Source organism: Parambassis ranga, chromosome 8, assembly GCF_900634625.1.
Source record: "Parambassis ranga chromosome 8, fParRan2.1, whole genome shotgun sequence".
Lineage (NCBI taxonomy): Eukaryota > Metazoa > Chordata > Actinopteri > Ambassidae > Parambassis > Parambassis ranga.
In genome coordinates this window covers 17,547,057-17,572,151 of record NC_041029.1, presented here as the reverse complement: position 1 = coordinate 17,572,151, position 25,095 = coordinate 17,547,057, and the positions used below count along the sequence as shown (strand labels likewise).

Below are 25,095 nucleotides of genomic sequence, written 5' to 3'. Positions count from 1 at the left end.
GAGGGCGGGGAAGGGGGGGGGGCATGCACAGACGTGGAGGGTGAGACAGTGGGGGTTGTGAGTTAGGGATGGCGGCAAAGCATTTGCATAAAGGGCAGGGCAGCATGCCCAATGGTGGAAAAGGTTGGCATCACGCCTTTCAGACTGGCAGAGAGGGACGAGAGAGAGAGTGAGAGGGGGGGGGTAGTCAATAGTGCATCCCTTGTTCAGAAAGAGGAGGTCCCTAGCTGTTGGCAGGAGAGCAGGCTAAATCTCTACTTTGATTGTGTGCTAGATTGCCCCTTTATTTGTCTGATTGCAAAGCGTTCAACACTGCATTAGCAGCGGGCTTTACTTTCCTGGAGGCTTCATTCAGAACACGGTTTTTCTGTCTTGGCCTTGTCGTGTGATTGTCGCTGCACATATGCCTCAGACCGTGCAATCAAAAAAAAAAGTTTTCTGACCTGCCGGTTTTTATCAAACCTCCACCTTTTAACGACAGTGTTGATTTAACGTGATGCCATATTCATAAATAAATACGGGACGGAGAGGCAGCCAGCGGCTTTCTGTGTGTGTGTGTGTGTGTGTGTGTGTGTGTGTGTGTGTGTGTGTTACCTTCTGTTTCTCAGAGCCACAACACTGCTGTTCCCCTCGTGCCGCCTGTGGTCGGTAGCAGCGAGTGAAAGGGACGATTATTTAGTGAGTCTGTTTCTGTCCCCGAGTCCATAAGCAGCGCATATTCAGTGTTATCGCTGCGCACATCGCTGCTGAACGTGCCATAAACCTCAGAACAGTCCAGGCTCTTTAGAGGCTGATTAACAGCAGTCATTGGAGGCTGATGTCCATTTTGATACCAGCATTCTATTCTATTATAATTCAGTTAAAATTGGTATAAAAAGTAAACTGCAGAAACCGTGATATTTATCGTGATATTTATCGTGATAATTATATGATGAATAGGTTTTTGGGTACTGGAGGTGGACTGGTCATGACAGACTTGCGCCGTAGAGCCAAACCACAACGAGACAAAAGTTCTCACATGAGGCAGATTTCTGTTGGATGTTGATAAAATGATGTTCAACACATAAATATATCACATTCTTTGCTTATTGCTGTTGTGCATCCATAAAGAAGGAAATCTAAAATTTCAAATTATAATCAGCAATTACTAACATATAATTATTGTATCTTACCAGATGAGCTCATCATACTAATACAGCAGCATTTTATATGGAATATAAATGTAAAAAGAAACTTTTCTTAATTTGACAATAATCAGCTGCTGTACGATCTTCTACCTGCACTTATTGTTTCTCTCGTTCAGATATGAGATAAGTTTCTGTTCCCACTGAAACTGATAAACATTTAATTACATGAATGAAGCAATAAAGTAAATTAATTATATTTCTATTTCATGAAACCAACTTTTAAAGATTTTAATAAATAACTCCAGTACATTTATTCAGCAGCTAGATGTTTTATATTTTATACACACATCAGGCCTGAATTATGATGTGAAGTAATTATATGAAGTAATTATATTTTATATTTTCTTCATTCATTTTTTTAATCCGGTTTTATCGGTTTTTTAAATATATATTTTTATACTGCTCAGTCGCTGCAGCTTCATGAGAGTTCAAAACATGTTGACACGACTGCTGCACCTGCACCGGCTCACATGAATCCACATGTGCACAAAAACAGCAGAGCCAAAATATACTGCACGCACACACACACACACACACACACACAGACTAGCTAAAACCTTTATACTTTAGGCTTTTGATATGAATTTGTATTATTTCATTGCACTCTTACAAGTTTTCGGCACTTCTTTTGTTTCCAGTCCGCAGCAGCTCAACAAAGTCACAAAGTCTGAGGACGCAGCTCTGTGACTTCTCCCCTTCATTTACCTGAATTTCTACATAAAACTGTTGATTTCTGTCTCCATTGACTTAAAGAACTCGGTGGTGGCAGCTGGTGAAAACCTGTTTGATCTGACTGTTGTCTTTGGGCTCTTACAGTCATCCCATGAAGCTAATTAAGGGATCAAAAATGGAGGAAGTGATCTCAACCTGAAAGACGACTTCACGTCTCTTTGTTTTTATATTCTAATATTTTGTGACACCAGCCGAAGGCTTTGAGGAACGCCTGTTAACCTGAGCGTTGTGTACCTGCTGGAGGGAGGGTGGAGGCATTCACAGGAGCATTTCTCCCTTTTTTTGGACGCTTGCTGTTTGTGGTCGGGTTTACAAACAAAGCGGCGTTCTGCTCGAGCGCGTCGTCTGTCTGTCGTGTTGTTTCAGCTCACTTTCTTCTCCCTGCAGTGTGTGAAAGGCTGACTCTGGCATTTCACACTCATCTCTTTGAAAAGATGAGTAAAGCCCTACAGCTTTGCTAAGCGGCAAGTTAACACATGAACCTGAAGATCCTTTTCATTTCGGGCCACGCTGAAATTCCAAATGCAGAGGGATCTTTTCATGAGAGGGGATGTGGTTGTAACATCTCACTGCTTTGAGCCTATTGATAACTCGGAGTGCTTGTGATTCTCTGTGATGTGTGTCAACCAGACTGTCGAGATCAAAGATAATGCGCCATATAAGCGAAGGCTAGCGGCTCCTGGCCGCCTATATGCTGTTCACATGACATAACACCTCAGTCCTGATGTGATGAAACGTCTCTGACGGGTTCATCAAAAATGTAACAACTTCCATCAAACCAAAATCGGAGCTCAGGATCAAAGAGAATGAATGTGCTAAATGCATTTCTTTGTCACAGGCCAGGCGCGGCGTGTTTACCGATTACAGAGCTGCTTATTTTTTTTTATTTTTTTTTCACCAGAGTAGAAAATTAACACCAGCACCCGCCAAAAGCTGCTAAAAGCTGGCTGTGGTTTGTAAGTTTGTCTCCACTAGCAGCCACTTTGGCAGAGTTGTTATTTGGATCTTGGTGAAATTGTGGGAATTAGCTGGTGTGGTTTAAATGTATAAGAGATGAGGCTAAAACAACAACAAGGGAAATAATGTCTGAGGCGGGGATTATACTCCCTTGCGGATGCACATGAGGAGTGCTACGCCGAGTCTGTGATGTCCGCCTGGAGTCCATGTTCCATACATGCACAAAACATCCCATTTTTACGGGAGCCTCTGCACACATGTCCACTCTGTCCACTTTTCTGTGTGTGTCAGCCCAGATTTGTCAACAGTGGGGCAGCAGTGGCTCAGTGGTAGAGCAGGGTTGTCCAATAACTGGAAGGTTGGTGGTTCATTCCCAACTCCTCCCTAGTTGTGTGTCCTTGGGCAAGGCACTTTACACTACCTCCAGTAGTGTGGGTAAAGTTTGGTGGGTACTTTACCCACACTACTGGAGGTAGTGTGGGTAAAGTTTATTAAAGTATCTAAAATAAATAAAAAAATGCAGAGCTCAAATAGTAAATGTCTGGTTGTGTATTCTGCAAGTGAAGGTGTGGTGTGTGACTCACACTCACAACTTCTTCTCTTCTGGGTTGTTTGGGTTGGAATCTTTGCGATATGTGTCAGGCCTGTGTGGACATTTACACATGTGCAAGCCTCTGCTTACTCACCGGTTTGTTTAGCATCTCCTGAGGAGATGGGGCGTGCCGTGTCACTGTCCACACTGTGGACAGTGACACGGACGTGAATGTCTGGCATTCACCCTCTCTGATGACAGAATTTGCATCACACAGGCCCTCGCAGACGTAGAAAGTATAAAACTGGCATTAGTCTGCTCAGTAGTAGTATCACCGTTGCTTTGGTCTGCACTGGCAGCAGTGTGAGCAGCAGTAGTCTGGCAGAGTGAGAAAACACAGTCATGGCTGTTGTGGTGCTGAGTCGGCCTGTCCCAGCATGGCCAGTCACACACACAGGCTGAGACGAAGGGCGGTTCCTTCATTCTTTAGAGACAGCAACACGCAGCTTTGGTTGGAGATTTTGAGCGTGTGCATGCAGAAATAATATATATATATATATATATAAAGGACTTTATCTCGTCAATAAAGACGCTGTGTTCAGGTTTGGGTGGAATACACCGTGCGTCAGTGTACTCCTCCCACATTGCTCATCAATACTGTCGTCTTTCTGCGTGTCCACACATGTATGACGCCTCCTTGAGCAGATATTAAAATCACCCTGTTCACCTCAGTACTTTTAGATCATGTTTCCACTCCTCTCAGCGACACAAACCTTCGGTGTGTTTGTGGTTTCACCTCAGTTTGGTTGTTGGAGTCTCGGCCTCAAACTCTGCAACCGGTTTTGGTGCAAAAAGAGGAGCTCGGTCCCCCTTTCGAAGGGACCCCGAATCCCGTTTGTTGCAGCGCTGCAGCTCTGAGGGGACTGGAATGTGCCGTGCGTGCCTCTTCCCACCCCACACAGCCCACCCCGGGCACGTTAGCACGCAGCCACCGCAAATTGCTTGCAGATTTTTCACACATAGTAACGTGCCGGTTTGTAAACTCAGATAAGTGCAACAACCGACGTGGGGTGCTGAGCTGCACGGACCTGTACGCATCACTGGTTCGCCACAGTAACAAAGAGTGTGTGAGTGTGTGTAAGGAGGCTTTCTGAGGTACCTCTCCTTTAAAAAAAATCAAACTAAATCCTTGTCCCTCCACCTGTTTTTAATGATGGCTGTGTGTGATAACAGTGGAAGGTCATGCAGCAGGCGGTGAAGCTTGTTCTGATTACAGAACAAAACCGCAGAGTGCTGAAGAAGACGCGCTTTAATTCAAACTTACATATGAGACTAATAAAACACCCTAAACTAGAAGCTTCCACTGGCTGGGTAACGTACACCCTTTAACCCTGCCTCCTCCTCCACCTCCTCCACCTTCCTCACCCCCCTTCCTCTGGCTCTCTGTCAGCAGTCGTAGCCGGAGGGTCAGGGGGAGCCGGTGTCAGGCTCCGTCCCGAGGTCAGGGACGCTCAGCTGGGCAGGAGAGGACGCAGGAGCTCCGAGCGGCGCTAATGAAGGACCGGGCGGCCGGGGGGGCCCTCGGGTTGTGCAGACCGGTGGTTTTAATTGGCCTGATGAGATGCAGCACAGTCTGAGAGAGGTCAGGAACCACAGGACGGGTCAGGGAGAGAGAGAGAGGAGTTCTGCAAGTTAAAATTATTTAGAGGAAACATTGTGGTGTTGATGGGAAGGCCAGAGGGCGGCTGAGAACAAAAACCATGGAGCCAGAATTATTTGGCTTTAAGAGTTGGACTTTTACCTCCACTGTTTGAACTTTAATGAACAAGTAACACTAAAAATATAAAAGTATTTGTTACAGTTTTTTTTAAAGCTAAAAAAAATGCCTCAATTAGACAAAATTAGACAATGCTGCTGCAGATTTGTCAAAATAAAATGTTAACTATAATACTTTTCTATCATAAAATAAATTAAAATTCCTTATAGAATTTAATAATGGGATGATTCTGAAGTAATTTCATGCAAACAAATTCAAACGGCGCCTTACGTGCACAAGCGCCACTAATGAGTCAAACTCTGAGCCTTTCTCTCTTCACTGAAAGAGTTAATCTGAAGTTGGCAGCGGACTCCTCTCAGTCTCGGTCAGACGTGCGGAGAATCAAAAAATAAAAGGACTTAAAAATCATTTGTCTGCTGCGCGGACTGTCTGTGTCCAGCTCAGAGGTTTGATGCTGCGAAACAAAACATTAAATACAAATAAAAAAACAGAAATGTGTTCATTACAGAGACTGATCAGGTGATCAGCTTCGTTTCCTTTACATACACAGATAATAAAATGGAGGCTCCTGGTCACTCCGGGCTCTGCTGACATTTTAAACGTGTTTTTAACGTGTTTTTGATGTGGCGCCATCTCTCTCCTCTTTTTTCTGGCATCCATCATGTCTTCATCTTTTCAGTGATGGTGCATTTTTAATAGTTTTGGCAGAGTTTTTTTGCGCCTGGATGTTTAGTTGGAAAATAATCCATGACTTTAATTGTGTGTGTGTGTGTGTGTGTGTGGGGTCTATTAGTGAAACTCGCGGAAGGATTTTTTTTGTTTAATTGTGCGCCATGACGCGCAGACTGCGCGGTCACAGCAGAGTTTTTTCTGGAGGGGAAGGTAATGAGATGAGACACCGGAAACCCGTGCTCAGCCTTTTGTCTGCAGGTTTGTCTTGTAAAAATATCACCGAGTGCTAATTGAAAATAAGCCCGAATTAGAGCGAAAGGCCAAGCAGCGTTTGGCCTTAATTTAATTTCCAGGTAAGGAGATTAACGCACAGGCGCCTTCCATGATGGGTTTATGCCGGTTCGATAACCTAAATAAACATATTTCAACACAGCATTATACAATGTTGGCCTGGTGTGGAGCAGCAGATAGCGCAGACGTCTCCAGTGACGCTCACCCACGGAGACTTGGGATGATTTCTTCTTCCCCTCCAGATTTGGCGCTTTGAAAAGAACCTGCGCGACAGTTTGTCTCCTTCTGATTCCTGGAAAATAAACATGTGACTTTTTCAGGAAGAGCATAGCGAAGGAAAAATGACTTAAACCTCCTTGTAGTCAAATTCCACTGACGTTTGAATGGTGGTTTATTTGCATTTTGGCAGGGTCACCCACAAAGCTTTTAATTCGGGCTGAAAAGCAGACACACAGGAAATCACATTCAAGTGCCAGTTATCTTCTCTGGCTGCACTAAGTTTCTGCAGGTGCTGATGTAAATATATTTAACACACACACACACACACACACAGACAGACAGTGAGGTGTGTGTGTGTGTGTGTCCTCCAGCCTGCCTTTGTTGTGTTATCTAACCATACATCAAACTTTGGCTGCAGAGGCTGACTGTGGAGGTGTGCGCTTGTCCTTCATTGTGTTAACAGATGATGGGTGAGAGTGAGTGTTTCATTAGTGCAGTGTGATGAAGCTGACATGCATTGCTGTGTGGAGGCCGGGATGTTTATCAGAGGCAGAATGCTGCCATTGTCTGCATGAGACACTTTCTCTGTGTGATTACGTTTTAATGCTTTTATTCTGTAACTCAGTTTAAAGACCTCAGGCTCTGTGGGTGTGGGAAGTAACAATATTTTGTCTTTTAAATGTCAGAAACTTGACTAAAATGTTGATTTTAGGGTCATAAGCAACAAATTCTGCAAGAACTGGGAATAAATTTAGTGTTTTTGCTTAAAATTATTAGCCGTTACTTAATGTTCCCCTTAGTTAATCCACTTAAACTGCCAAATTCTCCTTTTCTTTACACCTTGTGGCTCGTGTGTATGCAACAAAGAAAGCATCAAATGATTATTTCTAAGAATTTGGAACCAGGAAGTTTTGAGCATTTTTGTTAAAATTATCAGTTGCTTTTAATTTTAATGAACTAATTTAACACTTCTTCTTAATCTCTGAATCATTAACTCCATGTGATCGCAGGGTTTGTCCCCTGGAGACAAACATCCACCAATCAAGCCTCAAATTCTAATTTTTAAAGAAGCTCAATCCTGACATTTTGGGTATTTTTTAAATTGCTGCTGTTTAGTTCTGTTCAATTTATCAATAAATTTACACACGTTCTTCAATTCTGGCCCGAAAGAGGCTCTAAAAGTCACAGAGTGTTCAGCTTAGACACAAAGAAAAACATGTGTGAAAAGCAGGAAGCAGAGAATTTTGGGCTTTTCTGCTTGAAAACAATCCGTCACCACAGAATTTCCCATTGATTTAATCAATTAATATACAGCAGTGTTACTACTCTACCATTAGTGGCTCCGTGAGATTAAATAGTTAAATTCTTATGGGCATAAAATTCATTTAGAATCATATGGAACAAAGAAAATTAGCAAATTGTCTGCAATTCTGCATGAACTGACCATCAGCTGCAGTTTAATTTCCCATTGATTAATTAATTGATTCTTGCTAGCACAAAATGTAAAAGTTAGTTTCATATTTATCAAAGAAATTCCTTAAAATTTCTGGTATCTGAGAAGCTGGAATCTGAATATATCCCACAGATTAGTCAGTTAATCTGCAGGAATTTGTTGCTCCTTTACAGTTTCTGACCACATGTGATTGTAGTCTGTTTGAGATTTAAAAAAAAAAAAAAAAAATTTAAATTTTGGTGTCAGCAATGAAAGCGTCGGTGAGAAGCGGTCATCAGGATATTTTTGGTGTTTTTCTGGTGGAATAATCAGTTGTCTTGATTTTCCCATTGATTAATAAACTGATCTGCAGGAGCTTTACCTCCATGTCATCGTAGACCTCGATGCTGGTTGACAAAAAAGATGTTTTTGAGTTTCATGCTTCAAAGAGAATAGAATCATATTTATAGATTTGTCGAACCAGAAACTGGAGTGGGGGGGTTTTGGTTAAAATCTTAAATTGTCATTATTCTCTTGTTTATTGATGAGCTGCTTCAAAATGTCTGACTGTGTGATTTGTGACTTTTTGACTGAACAGCTTCATTTTTCCAGTGAAAAGCATCGGGCTGTTGTTTTTGAGGAGCTGCTGTGTCCTGGTCCTTACAGCTGTGGACCCGGTGTGGCTGCGGAGCTGCAGGCTCCTGTGTAGGTTCGTGTTGACTCGGTGCGAGTCTGTGATTCAGCAGCTCTCTTGCCTGCAGAGCAGGTGCAGCCCTGAATGACACGCTTCATGATGAGGCAACATGGCTGCTCCCAAACTGAGCGCCGAACCCTCCAGGAGTTCGGAAAAGGAAGCAAATGTTGTTGGAGGGGGGTAACGGGGGGTGGGGGTGGGCGATGTTAGCACAGTTGCGAATCTGCTGCTGTTTGAAAACAGCTGAGGCGAATCCTGCTGCACCCCCCCCCCCTCTTCGTCGCCTTAAATTCTGTAACCAGTTTCTGTTTTTATGGCTCTAAATCATCTCATCATTCGTGTGTGTGTGTGTTGGGAGCGGAGCGTGGCTGCCTGGGTTTGTTTCTCCCTCTTTGTTTGCTGTGGTAAACCCACGAGCAGCTGCCGGTGCTGGGGTCTGGAGGGATTCTGAAGCTGTGTGTCCTCTCTTTGCCATCCTCTGCCAAGGTGGCATTATGCAAGCAGAGAGCGAGAGAGAAAGAGAGGGAGAGAGAGGAGGGGTGAGTGAGGGAGCCGAAGCGGCGGCGGCGGCCATAGTAAAGATGGAGGCGGGCTGTGGGGCTGTGGGGATTGGTCGGTGCAGGAGAAGACTTGCTCCCCTGAACTTTGCCTTCGTGTCAGAGTGGAACTTGTCGATTTGGCAAATTGTGCAGCGTCGGACAAGGCTGCTCGCTCTCTTACACTCCCACCTGCTCTCTCTCTCTCTCTCTCTCTCTCTCTGTGCCACTACACCCCCCACCTCCTCCCCCTCCTCCCTCCCTTCCCCACCCTCCCCTCTTTCTCTTTTCCCTCCCTTTCAGCTCTTGAAGCTAACGCATTGGCTGGGCTACAGGCATCTTGTTGCCAAATAGGTGGGCCCTACTCGCGTTGGCAAAGGCTCAAGCAATGGTTAGGGAAAGAACGCGGAGAGGACGAGAGACGGCGAGGAGCGAGGGAGAGAAAGAGAGAGAGTTGGAGAGAAAAGGGGAAAAAAGAAGCAGCACTCGGCTTTGCCAGCGGTCGTATGCGCTCGTCCAACATTGATTGGGCTCTCTGTTTTTTTTTCCTCCCTATTCTGTGCTCTGCTCTCCCTGGCCCCCCCATCTGTGTGTGTGTGTCTGTGTGTGTGTGTGTGAGTGTGTGTGAGTGTGTGTGAGTCTTGCGCCGGGCCCAGGGATCAGAACAGACACCACTACCAATCACACTTTGCCAAGGATTTTTTTTTTTTTCCCAAATTTTTTTTTTGTTTTTTTTTGGAAAGCACAAAGGACTGTTTACTTTCAGTGCATCTGAAGTTCTTTTTTCTTTCCTCTAACAGAATGCAACACATTTCTATTTTTACCTGAACAATTTTCATCATTTATTCTGATGCGAAAATTTTGCTTTTAACTCCAGCGAGCGTGCTAATTATTTTTTTTTCTACAACTACTCTCCTCCTTCCAAGTTTTTTTCCGTCTCCTAATTCTCCACACTCTGCCAAACCAGCACTTGCTTTACATTTGAGGTTGGGGGGGGGGGAGTGCAAGGAGGAAAAAAAAAAAAACTGGTGCAGGAGATTTTTTTTTTCACTTTAAACGCTGTGCCAAATTTATGATGAGAGTGCAAAATGGTAACTACCAGGCCGTCTGTCTTCCTCTAAGCAGTGTGTGGTTTTCTGTGGTGATTTCTGTCTGCTTTCAGTTTGTTGTGGAAATGTGAGTCTGGTTGGAGCTCCCCTTTTTTTTTGCATGGTAGCACAGATAGGAAATGGTATGGCTGATCTCTTAGCGGCACATTTCAACAGTGGGCTAGTGGCGGCAAAGCTTGGCGGTGGTGAGCGACCGGTGTGTGGCAACCCTGGCACAGGAACGCTGTGGCGAGATCTGGGCTTTGTTGCCCAGAGATATGTAGTGAAGGTATTACGGTACAGAAGAATAACTTACTCTTTTTACTGCAGGGAAAGCGGGAGCGCAGCTTGGCTCAGCTTTTGGATTTGAATTTATTTTGTTTTTATTTCACGTCTTGAATGTTTATTTATTGTTGTTCAGTTTTTTTTTTAAACCTTTGACTGTTAAGATTAATCCTGCATGTTTTATTTATATTTCCATTTAAATTCTAAGTGTGAAAATATTTAAATGGCTTTTTTGTCATGTTTTATAATTGCTATTTATTATTTAAATGAATATGTAATTATAATCACTCCTGTGCCAACTGTAATTGTAAATATATTTGATCTGGAATCATTTTATTCTCATTTGTTGCATGTTAATTTAAAAGCTTTTTTTCACACGTCTCTCCCCTCTCTCCCTCCTCAGGATGAATTTCATCCCTTCATTGAGGCCCTCCTCCCCCATGTCCGTGCCTTCTCTTACACCTGGTTCAACCTGCAGGCCCGTAAGCGCAAGTACTTCAAGAAGCACGAAAAGAGGATGTCCAAGGATGAGGAGCGCGCGGTGAAGGACGAGCTGCTGGGGGAGAAGCCAGAGATCAAGCAGAAGTGGGCCTCACGCCTGCTGGCCAAGCTCCGCAAGGACATCCGGCCCGAGTTCCGTGAGGACTTTGTGCTCACCATCACGGGGAAGAAGCCCCCCTGCTGTGTGCTGTCCAACCCCGACCAGAAGGGCAAGATCCGCCGCATCGACTGCCTCCGCCAGGCCGACAAGGTGTGGCGGCTGGACCTGGTGATGGTCATCCTGTTTAAGGGCAGCCCCCTGGAGAGCACGGACGGCGAGCGGCTGGTCAAGTCGCCCCAGTGCTCCAACCACGGCCTGTGCGTCCAGCCGCACCACATCGGGGTGACGGTCAAGGAGCTGGATCTCTACCTGGCCTACTTCGTCCACACACCAGGTATGTGACGCCTATAGAGTGATGCTTGTATTTTCCCCTTCATGTGGAACACACACACACACACACACTCACTGGTATGAGTCAGAGATTAGACCCTTCACTGCTGAGCCAGGCTTTGATAAACACAGTCAGGACTGAGATAAGGACCCAGTCTTGACATTTAAAGGGCCAGTGTTCAGTGTTTAATCCTCAAAAAAATGTTCTTATCTGGTTTAAAGAGATTTTGAGAATTTGACAGTCAGGTTTAAAACCTGTGTTTACCCAGAGATATGTTTGCATTGGTACATTTGTTCAAGTATTTGTGTGCAAATTTGTCTAAATCCAAATGTGCATGTTTTCTGGTGCCGTCTGTAAACAAAAGCATCTGCAAACCTGTTTATCTGTGTGTGCATGTGAGAGGCAGTTTGTCATGTGTCTGTAATCCATGTGTATGTTATTGTGAGATTGGTGTGTATTAGTTAGCAGTGTGGTGTGATGTGTGTGTGTGTGTGTGTGTGTGTGTGTGTGTGTGTGTGTGTGTGTGTGTGTGGTGGTCTGGAGAGCGTAGTGACAGCTGGCCCAGTCCCAGGTAGTTTAGGAGGCAGAGAGAGTCGGGCTGTCTGCAGCCTCAACACCACTCTCTCTCCCCCCTCTCTCTCTCTCTCTCTCTCTTTCTAAACACACACAAGTCGCTGTTTTGCAGCTTGATGTTTTATTTTTCCTCATTTGACACATTTGTGCAAGTTAAAATAGAGACAGTGAAAATATTGAACTGTATAAATCTCAAATAGATTTTGTTCTTAATTTCTGCAGGGCTAGTTCCAATCTAAATCTTAATCCTGAATTAGCACAAATAAAATTCTAAATCATGTTTTTTTTTACATCATTAAAACAAACCAGACATTTTTGTTATTGTGGTATAATTCAGCTTCGTTTTCGCAGCAGAAGTGAATCTGAAAAGTGGTCCTGAGCGTCTGATGTGACGCTGTTTAAAGTTAAGAAACTGAGCGCAGCAGGATTTATAAAATATTCACAGTCAAAGCTTCGCTAAAGCAGGATTAGATTTTTAAAATATAATATTTAGGCGCATAGATCTCCTGTCAGGTGTTTGCAGGTAGAGTCAGGTGACACGGCCTCCGCTTCCTCGTACCACCACAGACATGGCGTACAGTTACAGGGCCCTAATTCTTCTCCTTGGCAAGGAGGTGTAGCGCCCCCCCCCCCCCCCCCCCCCCCCCCCCTCCTTCCTCCTCCTTCGCCACCCCCACCCCCGCTCCCACATGCCGGGCTCCTTTCAGCCCCAGTGTGTAACTCTGCTTGAGTTTGCGGGGCCTCCGTGAGCGCCGCTTCCTGTTGAACAATGCGGCGTGGCGAACCGCGGCTCAGATTAGCTCCCAGCGCAGCCTGGTGCCCCTCGGAGTAAAGCCTGTGTGTGTGTGTGTGTGTTTTAATCTGTGCCAGGATCCAGCAGACACTCACACCCGTACATACAATGGCCCGTCACCGTCCTCTTGCTGTATCTCTCCGATATTTGTTTACATTTTAAAATCAGGAGAACGCTCCACAATTCCTTTTTTTTTTGCTTTTTCCCGCGTGCACCAAAACCTTCCGTTCATTCTCTGTGGAGGGGTCCGGCTCGTCTTCTCCACAGCAGTCTGTGTGCAGCACCTTGCACGTGTGGCCAGAATGGAAGACGAGCACAAACATCCACCAAAAAAACCCATTTGCTGTGTTTTCCAGGAGGCAGGCCGGGGTTAACCAGAGTTTACAGAGGACGGGCGCACAGTGGCTCCATTCTAACCTTTGGGGTGGCAGCGTTACAGTTTTATTCTTAGCTTGCCATTCCAGGGTGTCTGTGTCTTGCGGAAGCTATCAGTTGCCAGGCCTGATGATTGGACCGCGGCCGCCTCACCCGCCTGTCCTGCAACGCGGCGTTTTCTGTTCTCTTGTCCCCACTGATGTCACTCTCGCCAGCTGCAGGGGAGGGGAGGGGAGGAGACGGGGCTCTCTGCTGCTTTCAAGCGGCGTGATTGACAGAACAGGAGATACACCCCCCTCCCTCAAACACACACACACATACGCACATCCTCGTCGGTGCAGTATGTGTCTCTGCTTTTGTCCAATTATAGACTTCGGCCCCTCCAGGCGGGGCAGCGAGAGCAGGGACACATCAAAGCTGATCTGCACTGCAGCTGCAAAGCAAGGTCCAAGCACCAAAACTCATCATCTGACAAGTACCTGACTCCACACACACACATACACACACACACACACACACACACACACACACACACACACATGAAGATATAATTGTGGTGATGAACCCCATCTTCTGTCTCTGCTGCATTTGATGATGATAACAATAATAGTTCAGGGATGTGGAGGAAGTGAGGGAGGGGTGGGGGGGGGTGGATCTGATCTCATCTTTGATCACATGTCTGTCGAAAAGTCTGGCTCGCCAGTTGGGCGCTGCAGGCCTTCCTCCACCTAGAGACCCCGGCTCAGGTCATGTTTTTTCGAGCGACGTGTTATTTATTTGTCAGTCTGACGAAGCCGCACAGTTCCAGCATTAGTCATGTTTGGAGCTCGAGCCGCCTCATACGGCTTTCATTACTCGTGCTGTTATGATAAAAAGATGTTTTTGAGAGCGCTGTGTCCATATTTTTATTCTTTGCCCATGGAGACGAGACAGACAGTGAGACGGAGGGAGAGGTGCCTGGGTCAGGTCCGAAAGCCAGAACTACCAACCTGAAGATGTTCATTCAGCCGTCAATGTGTCTTTGTGCCGATGTAACAAATGATCAAGAGAATATCTTTTAATAGAGACAAACAAAGACTTGGACAGCGGACCGAGAGACTTAACGTCACGCTAATCCATCAAACACATCTTATCTGCTTTGCCCAATATCCTGAGCCTCAACAGGAGCTGCTGTTATCAGACACAGTTACATAATGAAGGTGCATGGAGGCTGTACATCGTACCAAAAAAAATAATACTCCTCGGCCTCTTCTTCTCCTCTGGCTGCGTGTGTTTGTGCAGAGCACAGAGGATTTCTGAGCAGAACTGTGCTCCAGTGTTCTGGCACCGGTCCGACAGTAACCCGGGCCGACGGAGAAACAGAGAGTGTCGGCGCCGAGGGAGCCACATTCATCTGGTGTGAAAAACGGAAACTTTCTTACGCTTTGTTGTCATTTGAAATAATGCGGCCAATAAACTTTGAGCTCCTCTCATGACGGGACAGCGACACCGCGGTGTGTGCGCCGAGGCTTTTGGGCCTGCAACAGTCCTACTTTGGCCCGTTTGTCCAGGCGATTTTTTTCCGCTCTACGTGTGTGTGTGTGTGTAAGAAAAAGAAAGGAGAAGCGGTGTGTGTGTGTGTAAGGTATTGCTGGTAAACAGATTATTCCAGCATGATCGCGTGAAAAGACGTGGACGGTTTTATTCGCTCGGCCCGATCCCCCCTCCTCCCCTGACCTCCTTTAACCATGCTCTCACGGCTCTATAGGTTTGACTGCGGAGCAGCTTGGTAGCAGGCCAGCCTGCTTCGTATTCACTGTAATTATCCAGTTTAGTGAATAATACTGGAAAAGATACACAAAAGACTGAGTGTATGATTGAATTATGTCTCATTTCGGAATGAAGGTCAGGTCGTAGCTTTGCAAATACACAGATTCTTTGTAGCAGAGAGTGCTCATTGTGGGCTTTATTTGCTAATTTCACTGTACAGTGATTTTTAATTATTTGTGTAATTAAAGGTTAGCTCAGTTCTCTTCTTTAACTGACAGAAATATATTTATTTTTAAGAAATTAAACACTTAATATGGATTAATGAGCGTAGTAAACAGAAGCAATAAAAATAAACAAGCTGTTCAGCCTTATTATTCATTTTACGGTGCTTCTCGGCTCCTTCCTCGCACAAAAATCCGCATATTTTTCACCCTAGTTTCTCCTCTGTGTTTTATTTTTAGTCTCCCAACACTGTTTCATTTCAGTGTGTGAATTTGCATGACCAGTCCTCTCTCCTTCCTCTGTACAGGCGCCAGGCCTGAAATCTGTCCGTCCGCTAAAAACATACGTATCCTCCGCGCAGGAGGGGTGGCTTGGCTTCTGAGCCGCCTGAGCCGAGGGGCAGAGAGGAGGCGAGAGGTGAAGACAGCAGAGGAGGAGAGAGACAGACAGACAGGAAGGGAAAGGAAAGGAAGGGAAAGGAGTGTCTTTTCTGGGCCATTTCCCAGCAGCCAGATTCTGATCAGTCCGCCTCGCGCCGTCTTCCCGCGGTCCAGTGGAGCAGAGCCACGCGGAGGCTGCCCTGTAATTGGGACAGCTCTTTCCATACGGAAAAGTCTGGGGAACGTGGCGGCAAGTTCATCTCCTCCGCTTCCGTGTGGATTTTTATTTAAAACACAAAAATTATATGCAAAAAAAAAAATCACAATTTTAAAAATAAAAATCCCCTTAAAGAAAACCCTTAAAATGCTAATAATGATTAGTTTTTAATTGTCTCTATCCTTAATTATTCTCCCTATTTTATGGTAATAAATGTCAGTCATTGCCGTTATGGATGATATAGAACGCTGATATAAAGTAAAAAGAAAAGCGTAGAATAAAGATAATGCAGAATGCCATGCTGAAAACAAAGGGAGAGGGAGGGCAGATATTCAGGCTGGTGGGGCTGGTTGGCAGCGTTTGGCACCCAGAGCTGCAGCTCTGTTTAGAAGGTGCCAGCTTTTCAAACCGACACACGGTCTCTGCCAACTTCTCTCCTTCTGATCCTTTTCTTTCTCTCTCATTTTAACATTTTTCCCCCCATATCCTTGTTTTCGCTTAACACTTCTTCCCCTTTTACGCCCCTACCAGCGGCAGCAGCACTCCTATGGCGGCTTTCTCACAGCGGGCTGCCAGAAATAAGAAGGGGTGGTGGAGGTGGGGGGTGTGGGGGCGCTGCTGAACATTTAAACTTGTTTTTTCGGCACGTTGGATAAAATGGCTATCGTGTTACCAGACAGAAAATATTTTCCACCGTTTTTTTTTTCTTTTCTCTTCTCAGCAGAGCGAATGTTGTTACTCGCTGTGATGGTGCTTCTTCTGTGGATTCAGGTTCAAAAAAACAAAATGGAGGATAAAGCACGGCTCCTCTCCAATCACAGCGTAGAATGATGCTGCCCAAAAAAAAAACTGGCAAATTAGCCATTCTGAATAATTTGTCTTTTAATGTGAGTATCATTTCTGTGTTTGCATATTCTGACTAAACGTCTTCAGAGACAGAGCAGGACATTTAAGTCGGGATTAACTGTTCATCGACGGGACAGAGACCTGGGGGCCCCCGTACCGCGATGAGAACCCTGAGTGATAGGAGAAGGTGTTTAACGCTGGGTGTGTGTGGTGGATGGAATTACTCAATAATGATCAGAAAATTAGAGCCATTATTGAGGGAGAGTAAACAGGCCTCTCTAAGTGTGAAAGGCCTCTATTCAAGCCAGGACCAGGAGCAGGACTCCTTTCTTCCTTTCACGGATCCACCCATGGCCTCGAGAGCCCCACTTTTGTTCCCTGAAATAACAGAGTGAATATATGGGGGTCGCGTAGGTGGGGGGTCCTGCCCCCCCCCCAGTATGGACTGAAACCACTGTGACTTCTGAGGTGCACACAGCTTTATTTTAACGGCAGCGTTCTGGCTCCATACTCGCAGTTTTTATTCCTAATTGCTGTCTGATGTATTAAACCAAGTCTGTGTCACAGAGTTCAGAGATTCTGGCAGCTTCTTTTAAAGTGCTTTGTGCGTCTGCAAGTGCACCTGGGTGTCTCTTCACCACACACGCACAGCGCTCTGGAGTTTTCGGAGAGCCGACAGTCAGGGGATGGTGGGTGTAAACCAGGCGCTAATGCGACTTTACTTCCGCGTTTGTCAGCGCGAAATGTTCTAATTAACGGATAAATAAATAAACTCGACACGTCTCTGAGCAACTGAACAGCAAATGCTGCTCAGACGGGGACAAAGAAATGAAGAGAGGGATTTACACTTTCAACAAGCCGTTAGAGAGAATAAAGGCGTCTGTGCTTACTTTGTTTTTTGCATCTCTTTCAAGCACTTTAAGATTAGGATGATTCACACTAATAAAGAGTGTAGCAGTTTTAATGGTGACTGCAGTTAAGTCTTTTATGTGAATCCAGCACCAGATAAAAGTACCTGTCTCTTCAGTCCAACTCTCTGCCGGGCCGAGCCGCCGTCCAGCTCACCTGACGCTTCGGCTCTTCTCCTCCGTCTGTTCCGTCTGCTTTTTTTTGGTCCGGACGGCCAGCTCCGTTTCACAGGCTTCATTTTGGACGGTAACATTCTCATTATACCCGTCAACTGTCAGCGCTCAACTCTCTCGTCTATAATTTCAATCTCATTTGAATTCTTATTGGCAGCTTGGATGCATAAATTTCTTAAAAAGATAGGAAGTCTAGTTTTCTCTTTCTCTCCCCGGTGAGCGATGAAATATAGAGGAGAATCAGGAGAAAGTGTATTATTTGCATTTGTTTATCAGAAAACAACACGTTTCATTTTAAAATCCACTTAAAGGGACATTTCAACCCCCAAAATTAAATCCATCTTAAGTATTATAGTGTGAGTTAAGGGGTTTTTAAGAGATTTCTGCTTTCTCTCTAATTTAATAATAGAAATTGGAATTTATTAAAAAAAATACATTAAAAAAATCAAGTCATTTTATGAGCATCACAGGGAACTTTTTTTTCTACCAAACTTCACCCATCACTGTACAGAAAGCAGCGTGCATCCACCCAAAGGCTCCAGCTCAACTGAGAACGATGCCGTTGATGTTAAAAGCACATATCTGCACACATCAACTCACTGCACTGTGAAACCGTCGCTGTATGTAGGTCAGTGTAAAACAGATCCTACACTAAATTCCTCCAGATGTGTGGATTTTCTTGTGCCATGTTGTTTCATTACACCAGTAAGAAGTTGAAATTTGACACCACAACAACATCCTCGTTTATTTTTAGGTGAACTGGCCCTTTAACTATTGCATCCAAACCACAGCTGTATCCATGCATTGGAAAGCCATCCACAAAGGCAGATGAATAGAGTTGCCATGGCCACGTAGCCATTTTTTTCCCCTCAGTGCACCTTTCCTGGGTGATATCCAAGGAGTGTCAGCCACTGGCCTGGTTGGCACGACGAGCGGCCATGCAGGGCTGGGCTGTTTCTGTGGCACTGCAGCCCGATCAGAGCACGCAGCTCTGCCAGAGGAATCCACTCAGATCGCTTTCACTGTATAGAGGGCATCCCCCGCACACACGCAGATAGATAAGCTGCTACCTATACAGCGCAGACAGCGCAGGTAGCTGCTGCGCTCGCTGCCAGAATGCTACACTCAAGAATAACTCGTCCTCCTCAGAGAGAAGGGAGGATATTAAATTTTCTTGGCTTTGTGATATACTATTTCTGGATATATTAAACACTTATCATTGGACATGGACCAAGTGAGACATATAAAAATGTCACTGTAATTTTAGAGTAGAGTTTTTTTTCTTCCTTTAATGTTTTCACACATTGAGTTCAGTCCAAAAGGCTTTTCATCCTCCACGAATAAATTCTAAGATGGCAGCTTAGATGTAAAGCAGGGGACTGTGATATAAAGTCCTTTACTTCCTTTAACCGAATAACGTCAATATCTTTCAAGAGTTTGAACATTTAATGAAGCAGTGTAAAGTTTTGTTGTTGTTTTTTCACTGCATTAATACCAACCTGAAGATTCACATGCATTTGTGTTTGTATCGTGACCACCAGAGGGCGCATAGCTACGTTACCGCTGGTTGTTGTCATTGCTTAACCCGTGCTGGAGCATCTCGCACAGTAAAAGTAGTACAACAACTTTACAACGTAGCACATTTAGCTAACTATATAGCTAATTTATATGGCTAATTTATATAGCTAATTTATATAGCTAATTTATATAGCTAATTTTAGTGCTGCGGTGATAACGTGACAAACATACTGTACGTGGAAAAAAAGTGCCTCGGCCCCTTTTGTTTATTTAAAGCACTCTGATTTTATAAAAGATTAAACCAACGTCCCTAGTGGGTCTATTTGAGTCCATAGGAGTGAAGTGTGTGAAGTATGCTTTCAGGTGTTGTGTGTGTGTGTGTGTCCGTGTGTGTGTCCATGCATACGCTCATGTGTGCTAACGAAGGAGGCTGAGTGACAACAAACAGTGTCTGCAGCAGAACACATGAGTGTCCTCTCCGAGTTCAACCAGCACCTGAACCCCCTTCACACCTGATGCCTTTGGGCCTGTGTGTGTGTGTGTGTGTGTGTATGTGTGTGTATGTGTGTGTGTGTGTGTGTGTGTGTGTGTGTGTGTGTGTGTGTGTGTGTGAACAGAATGTATGTGGACTGATATGACCCAGCTGGAAAGTGAGATTTAAACTGATTGTTTTTTTACGGGGTGCGCAGGACTTGGAGTGGAGGTAAACCAGGCCCCCCCCACGCCGGTCTTTGCCGTGCCGCAATATGTCGCCACAAAAGTTGTAAAAACATATGATCTGGTGAAAATTCATCAGAATCCCATTAGGCTTGGACGCAGTCTGCAAATGATTTGAAGGTGCTGAGTATTCCAGTTACACCTATTAATCAGAATCTCTCTCTGGTGTCCCTGTAGCAGGAGCAGCAGTGGAGCTGATCTACTGTTATTTGCCCTTTGTGTGGTAACATTTGATTGGTGTATTATTAGACACAGACCACCCTGCTTCTGAGCCCCACTTGAGTTTCCATTCTTCTGCTGCTCAGCCTTAATGTCAGGCTCTCCTCCAGCAACACAAACATACAGAGGAGCACAGAGAGAGAGAGAGAATGAACGTAAAGGCCGTCGCTGCGAGCGCGTTCTGCTTCGGTGGAATGGTGATAGAGAAAGTGATCCAAGCCTCTGTGTTTATTTTAAGAGCTGATGATCTGGAGATGGCCATTAAAAGCAGAGGGCAAACAATTTAAGAGCAGTAAATCTGAATGGAGGGGAGGAGAGGGTGTGGGAGGATAGGGAGGGAGGGGTGAGTTCTCCCTGCCACTCGTTCTGTCCCGCCCTCCATCCACACAGGAAAAAAAAAAAATACTTGAGATGACAGTGAATTAGAGCAATCTGGCCTTCATTCTGCGGTTAGATTTTTATCTGCGGTTTTGGCCCTAAGAGCATCTCAGATCTCTGCTTTCTTTTTTCCTGTCTGCTCTTTTATTGTTGTTTCTGTTCTTTTCATCCGAGTTTACGTCCCCTTCTGGCCTGGCTGTAAAACAAATCCTAACGAGATACCATTCGCACTTAAAGGCATCACAACTAGTAGCATTAAAGGTCGGGTAGGAGATTTCATTCTGATGCACTTTGTGTTAAATTAGTGTAACTTCTCTTTACAATCCGATAGCAGCCGATTAGTTCGGCAGTTTCTCATTAAAATGAAGAATATGAATCATCTGAAGCTATAAAACATAAAAACATCATCAATCCTCCGGGTGGACCCTGTAGGAGTATTGGCTGGTTGTCACTCTCTTCCTGCTCTGTGCACCAGAGAGGTACGTGCACTTAGTTGTTGACCTCGTTTTTTATGCATATATATAAGTAAGTCTGTTAACACGTTGTCTGATGTATAGAAATGTGTCTGCTCTGATGGTCTGACACGCGTCGTCCTCAGGCGTAGCTACTTCATTATAGACTTTTGAGTTTTGTGTGTTCCATACATGCTCAGCATGTTCTGTCTAACCTGATGGATTGATGGACGGAGCTTTCATTGTAGAGGTTGAGTTAACCAGAGCGTTCAAATCTAGTCTGAATCCACATTTAATGTTTGTTTTCTCTGCTCCACAGGACTTTTGGATTTTGTCCTTATAGTTTGCACTATACAAAAAAGATGTTAAGTGAAGTCGTAGAACAAATGTTCGTCAGTCTTTGGGCAGTTTTTATAAAAACCAATCTAGAATTAGGATTAGAATGGCTAGTTTACTTGGTTATGTGGGCCACGACATGCTTGAAAAGGCCGTGTATTGGCGCTAAGCTGATTAGCTCGCTTGCTAATAAGTTGCTAGAGTTAGTGAAAAGTAATGCTGTGTAATGGATGCGCTAAAAGTAATAGACCTACATACAGTTGTTTGATTAATTTGCAAAAAATAACCGAATAGTGGAATAATATGCTTTAGATGTTGATTTAAATAGTAGTTAAGCACTTTAGCTCTAAGGCAGTAGGTGTAATTAATTACATATAAAGTTTCAATGGGTTGCTAACAGTGATGGATTCACAGTTGGAAAAGTTTCCCCCAGCTTTGTTTGTGTTGACTTGAGTTCAGCTGACAGAGGGTCCATGTGACAGAAAAAGGTTGAGAGCTGCTGCTGTACATGGTCATCTTCCTGCCAAGTATCCTGCTGCAGCTGACTGATGTTGATTGAGACCGTCATTTTGGCACCTTAAAGCTTCACTCTGTGCTTTTCTGAAGCCGTCGTCCCACCGAGACACATTTGATACGTTACCCAAAACTTAACTTACAAAAAAACTGTGGTCCCAGACCCCCCCCCCCCCTTCCAGTCTCCCACCCATCTCCTTTTCATTGGTCTTCAGATGTGTGATGAAGTAATCCCGACATATTTTATATCCTAATGTAAAACAAACAGAGCCAAATTACACACATTCTTCCCCCGTACTGATTCGTGGAAGTTGTTAACCAAATAAAGCTCCCTTTTCTCTGTCTCTCTTTCCATCTCACTCTGGGTACTCTCAGTGGATCTGTCCTGGCTAGAACTCTTAACTGAAATAGCCCCAAGCACAAGGCCTCTTTTGTGGTCAGGGTTTTTTTTTTCTACAAGGTGTTTGTGAAAAAGAACAGGATTTTCTCTCCTGGGCTCAGGTCCCTTCATCGCTCCAGGGCCGACTGCTTGGCTCTCCAGATCTGCTCTGGTAAACAGACGTGTCTTACGCACACTGTTTATCACACACGGTGGTGAAATTTAGCCGGTTTCATTTTGGAAGTGTTCAGGTTTTACTTGGAATATATATCAAATGAGTTCTTCTGGATCTTTCCGTACAAGCTCCTGTTTCTTTTTAAGTCTTTGTGCTGGTGACAGCTGTGACCCCGTTTTCAGGGTGTCCGTCCCATTCTTGCGAACATGATATCTCAACAGTCATTGAGGGAATTTCTTGAAATTTTCCATGAACTTTCACTTGGATCTAAGGATGAGCTGATTAGATTTTGGTGTTCAAAGGTCACTGTGACTTCACCTCAGTCTCATTATTGTGAACATGTTTCAGGACACCAGGAAGGAATGTCTTGGACCTTTTGGCACAAATTTGACTTGACTCAGGCTGATGTGCATGTCAAAGGTCTCCGTAACCTCACAAAACATGTGTTTGGTCATAACGAAACTAATTCACATGCTGATTATGATTTTTTTAACAAATGTCTTGGGCCCCGTTCACACTGGAGAAAGTCAATCCAGCTAGAGTAGGATTGAATCCGGATACATTCAGACCTGTTTTCAAATCTGGCTGTCACACACACGTGTCAACGCTCAATCCGGCTTAATCCGGCTTGTTTGTTGTCCTCCAAACCACTAGGTGGCGCCTCGTCATATACAGAGTCTGTTCAGGCTGCCGTAGGACTGGTGCATGCGTGTTTTTTTGTCCCGTGTCGCTCGTTCTTTCATTTTTTTTGGTTCAAAAAGCATTAAATTTATTCCTTTGTAGTCCTGTTGAAAATAAACACGGGGCAAAGCTGTCGTAGTTCGAGGGTTGTTTACATACGCGACCCGGACACTGTCCCTATGAACTGGAAGTATCACGTCAGTAGTGGGATTCACTAGCTGCATTTGCGTTCAGACCTGAGCCAGATGTAAGCTGATCCAGCTAGATCCACCTCTGAGAGGTGGACTGAAATCAATCTAGATATGTCCGGATTCACTTTGTTCAAACTCAATAAAAAACTATCCAGATACGGCCTGAATCCCGCTCTAGCCGGATTGATTTCCCCAGTGTGAACGGGGTCTATAACAGCACTTGACTACCTCTTGCCAGATGACAACAGTTCCTTTGATGATTCATCTACAAGTTGTGTCCAGTCCTGTGTATTCCAAGAAAACCAGTATCTGAGTAAAGACCACATAAGCTCTCTTATTCATGCTAGCATAATGGACCTTAAGTGTTTGCATTTAAGTCTGAGACCATGGTTCTGTACTGTAATATTGAAAATGGAGATTCCGTCCAACGTGGATAGGTTTATGTATCTTGATGATGTGGTAGGGACTCTCAGACTTTGACTGACAAGTTTGGAAAATCTCAGACAGTGAGGCCTGGGCACCCTGTTCCTACCCAAGTGGACTTTAAAGAGAACGGATGGAATGGCTTGGTTTAACATACTGATGTCCAATCCTCCTGAACATGAAGACATTATGGGCAAGAACATAAAGCTTGGTTCATTCGCCGTCCACCATCGCCTTGTAGTTAAAGGCAAATACAGCTCTCTGACAGAGGAGGCATTGGTCGACCGACTCATAAATATAGTCGTACTAACTAGGTTTCAGCACACACTCTAAATTAAAGGGCTGCATGTGCACACTGAGCCTGTAGAGTGTCGCTTTGTGGTGTGTTGTATGATGTACTGTGCATGGGTCCATGCTGAGAATAATATGACTTGGTGAGCTATGTCATTTTTGTAGCACTGACAGAAGGGCGAGCGCACACACACACACACACACACACACACACACACACACACGCACACACACACACTCCTGTGCTCGGGCAGACATGTGTTCTGCACAGCCTGTCATTAAAGGAGCCTTGATGTGGGCGCTGGGTGGCACTGAGGCCTCTTATTATTGTTGTTTTATGACAACTTTCACTCTCTTGCTCGACAATGCCTCCCCCGTCTCCCCCCCCCCCTCCTCCCCCTCTAGTTTCCACTCCTCTTTTCCTCCTCCTCCATCTCCCAACGCATCCAAACCCACATCCATTCCTCTTGTTGCTGCAATGGCATGCCTGTTTGTTTTTAGTGTGTAAACCATCCTGACACATATCCCCGGGGCAAAGGGCGGATATAAGAATATATTTTGGCGTGGAGGGGGCGGAGGGGGGCGGAGACACAGCAGCAGACAGTGTTCCGTCTCTATCTGCAGAGGTCCAGGCCTTGTTCCCAGCTTTGTCAATTGTGGCTGACAGTTATTGTTTTGGGTTTTTATGAATAATAGGGTTGGTAACTGCAGGGTGACATCCCGCCACCACCCGCTGATGACTGTGCTCTGCGTGTTCTGAGGTCTGCTCGGTCACGTGTAAATTCCAAAAGACCAGTTTACCCCAGGGGGCGAGCTTGCTATAGAACATTCCCCTCTTTTAGCCTCCACCTCTCCACCTGTCACACTTTGTGTTTTGCTTTACGGATTTATGACATTATGATTTGTTTATTATTATTATAGGTCGTAATTCATTATTCTCCTGAGTCTGAGTTGAATAAGCTGGAGCGACTGAATAGCAAACACGTCTCATCAGGCGGGAGGCTGCAGTGTGAGTTACAGAGAGCCTCTGTCAGAGCAAAACTGTATACCTCTGTGAACGTTTAAGAAATTAACTCTGTTTATAGGAGTCCATGAGATTTAAGGCGATACTGTTCGGATAAATCGGGAAAAAAACTGAGAGAGTTTTAACTGCGAGTATTCACACACACACACAGAGAGAGAGAGAGAAGGTTTTGCGTGCCTGCACCTTAATTAACGAGGTGTTGGGGAGTTCAGGCCCCGCAGCGGATG

The 25,095-nt window shown here is 44.8% G+C and overlaps 1 protein-coding gene across 9 annotated transcripts in view; it reads left to right on the top strand.

The window, feature by feature from the left end:
• The window catches only part of nfixb (nuclear factor I/Xb), a 125,347-nt gene that overhangs the window by 29,152 nt on the left and 71,100 nt on the right, over positions 1-25,095 (top strand). For 4 of the 9 annotated variants that reach the window (XM_028411113.1, XM_028411111.1, XM_028411117.1 and 1 more), the window contains one exon: positions 10,806-11,337. In XM_028411113.1, coding sequence (XP_028266914.1) covers positions 10,806-11,337 — 532 coding nt within the window. Of the gene's footprint in view, positions 1-9,433; positions 10,121-10,185; positions 10,407-10,805; positions 11,338-25,095 lie in introns of those variants that run through there. The other 5 variants (XM_028411114.1, XM_028411116.1, XM_028411108.1 and 2 more) reach the window with 5 other exon arrangements.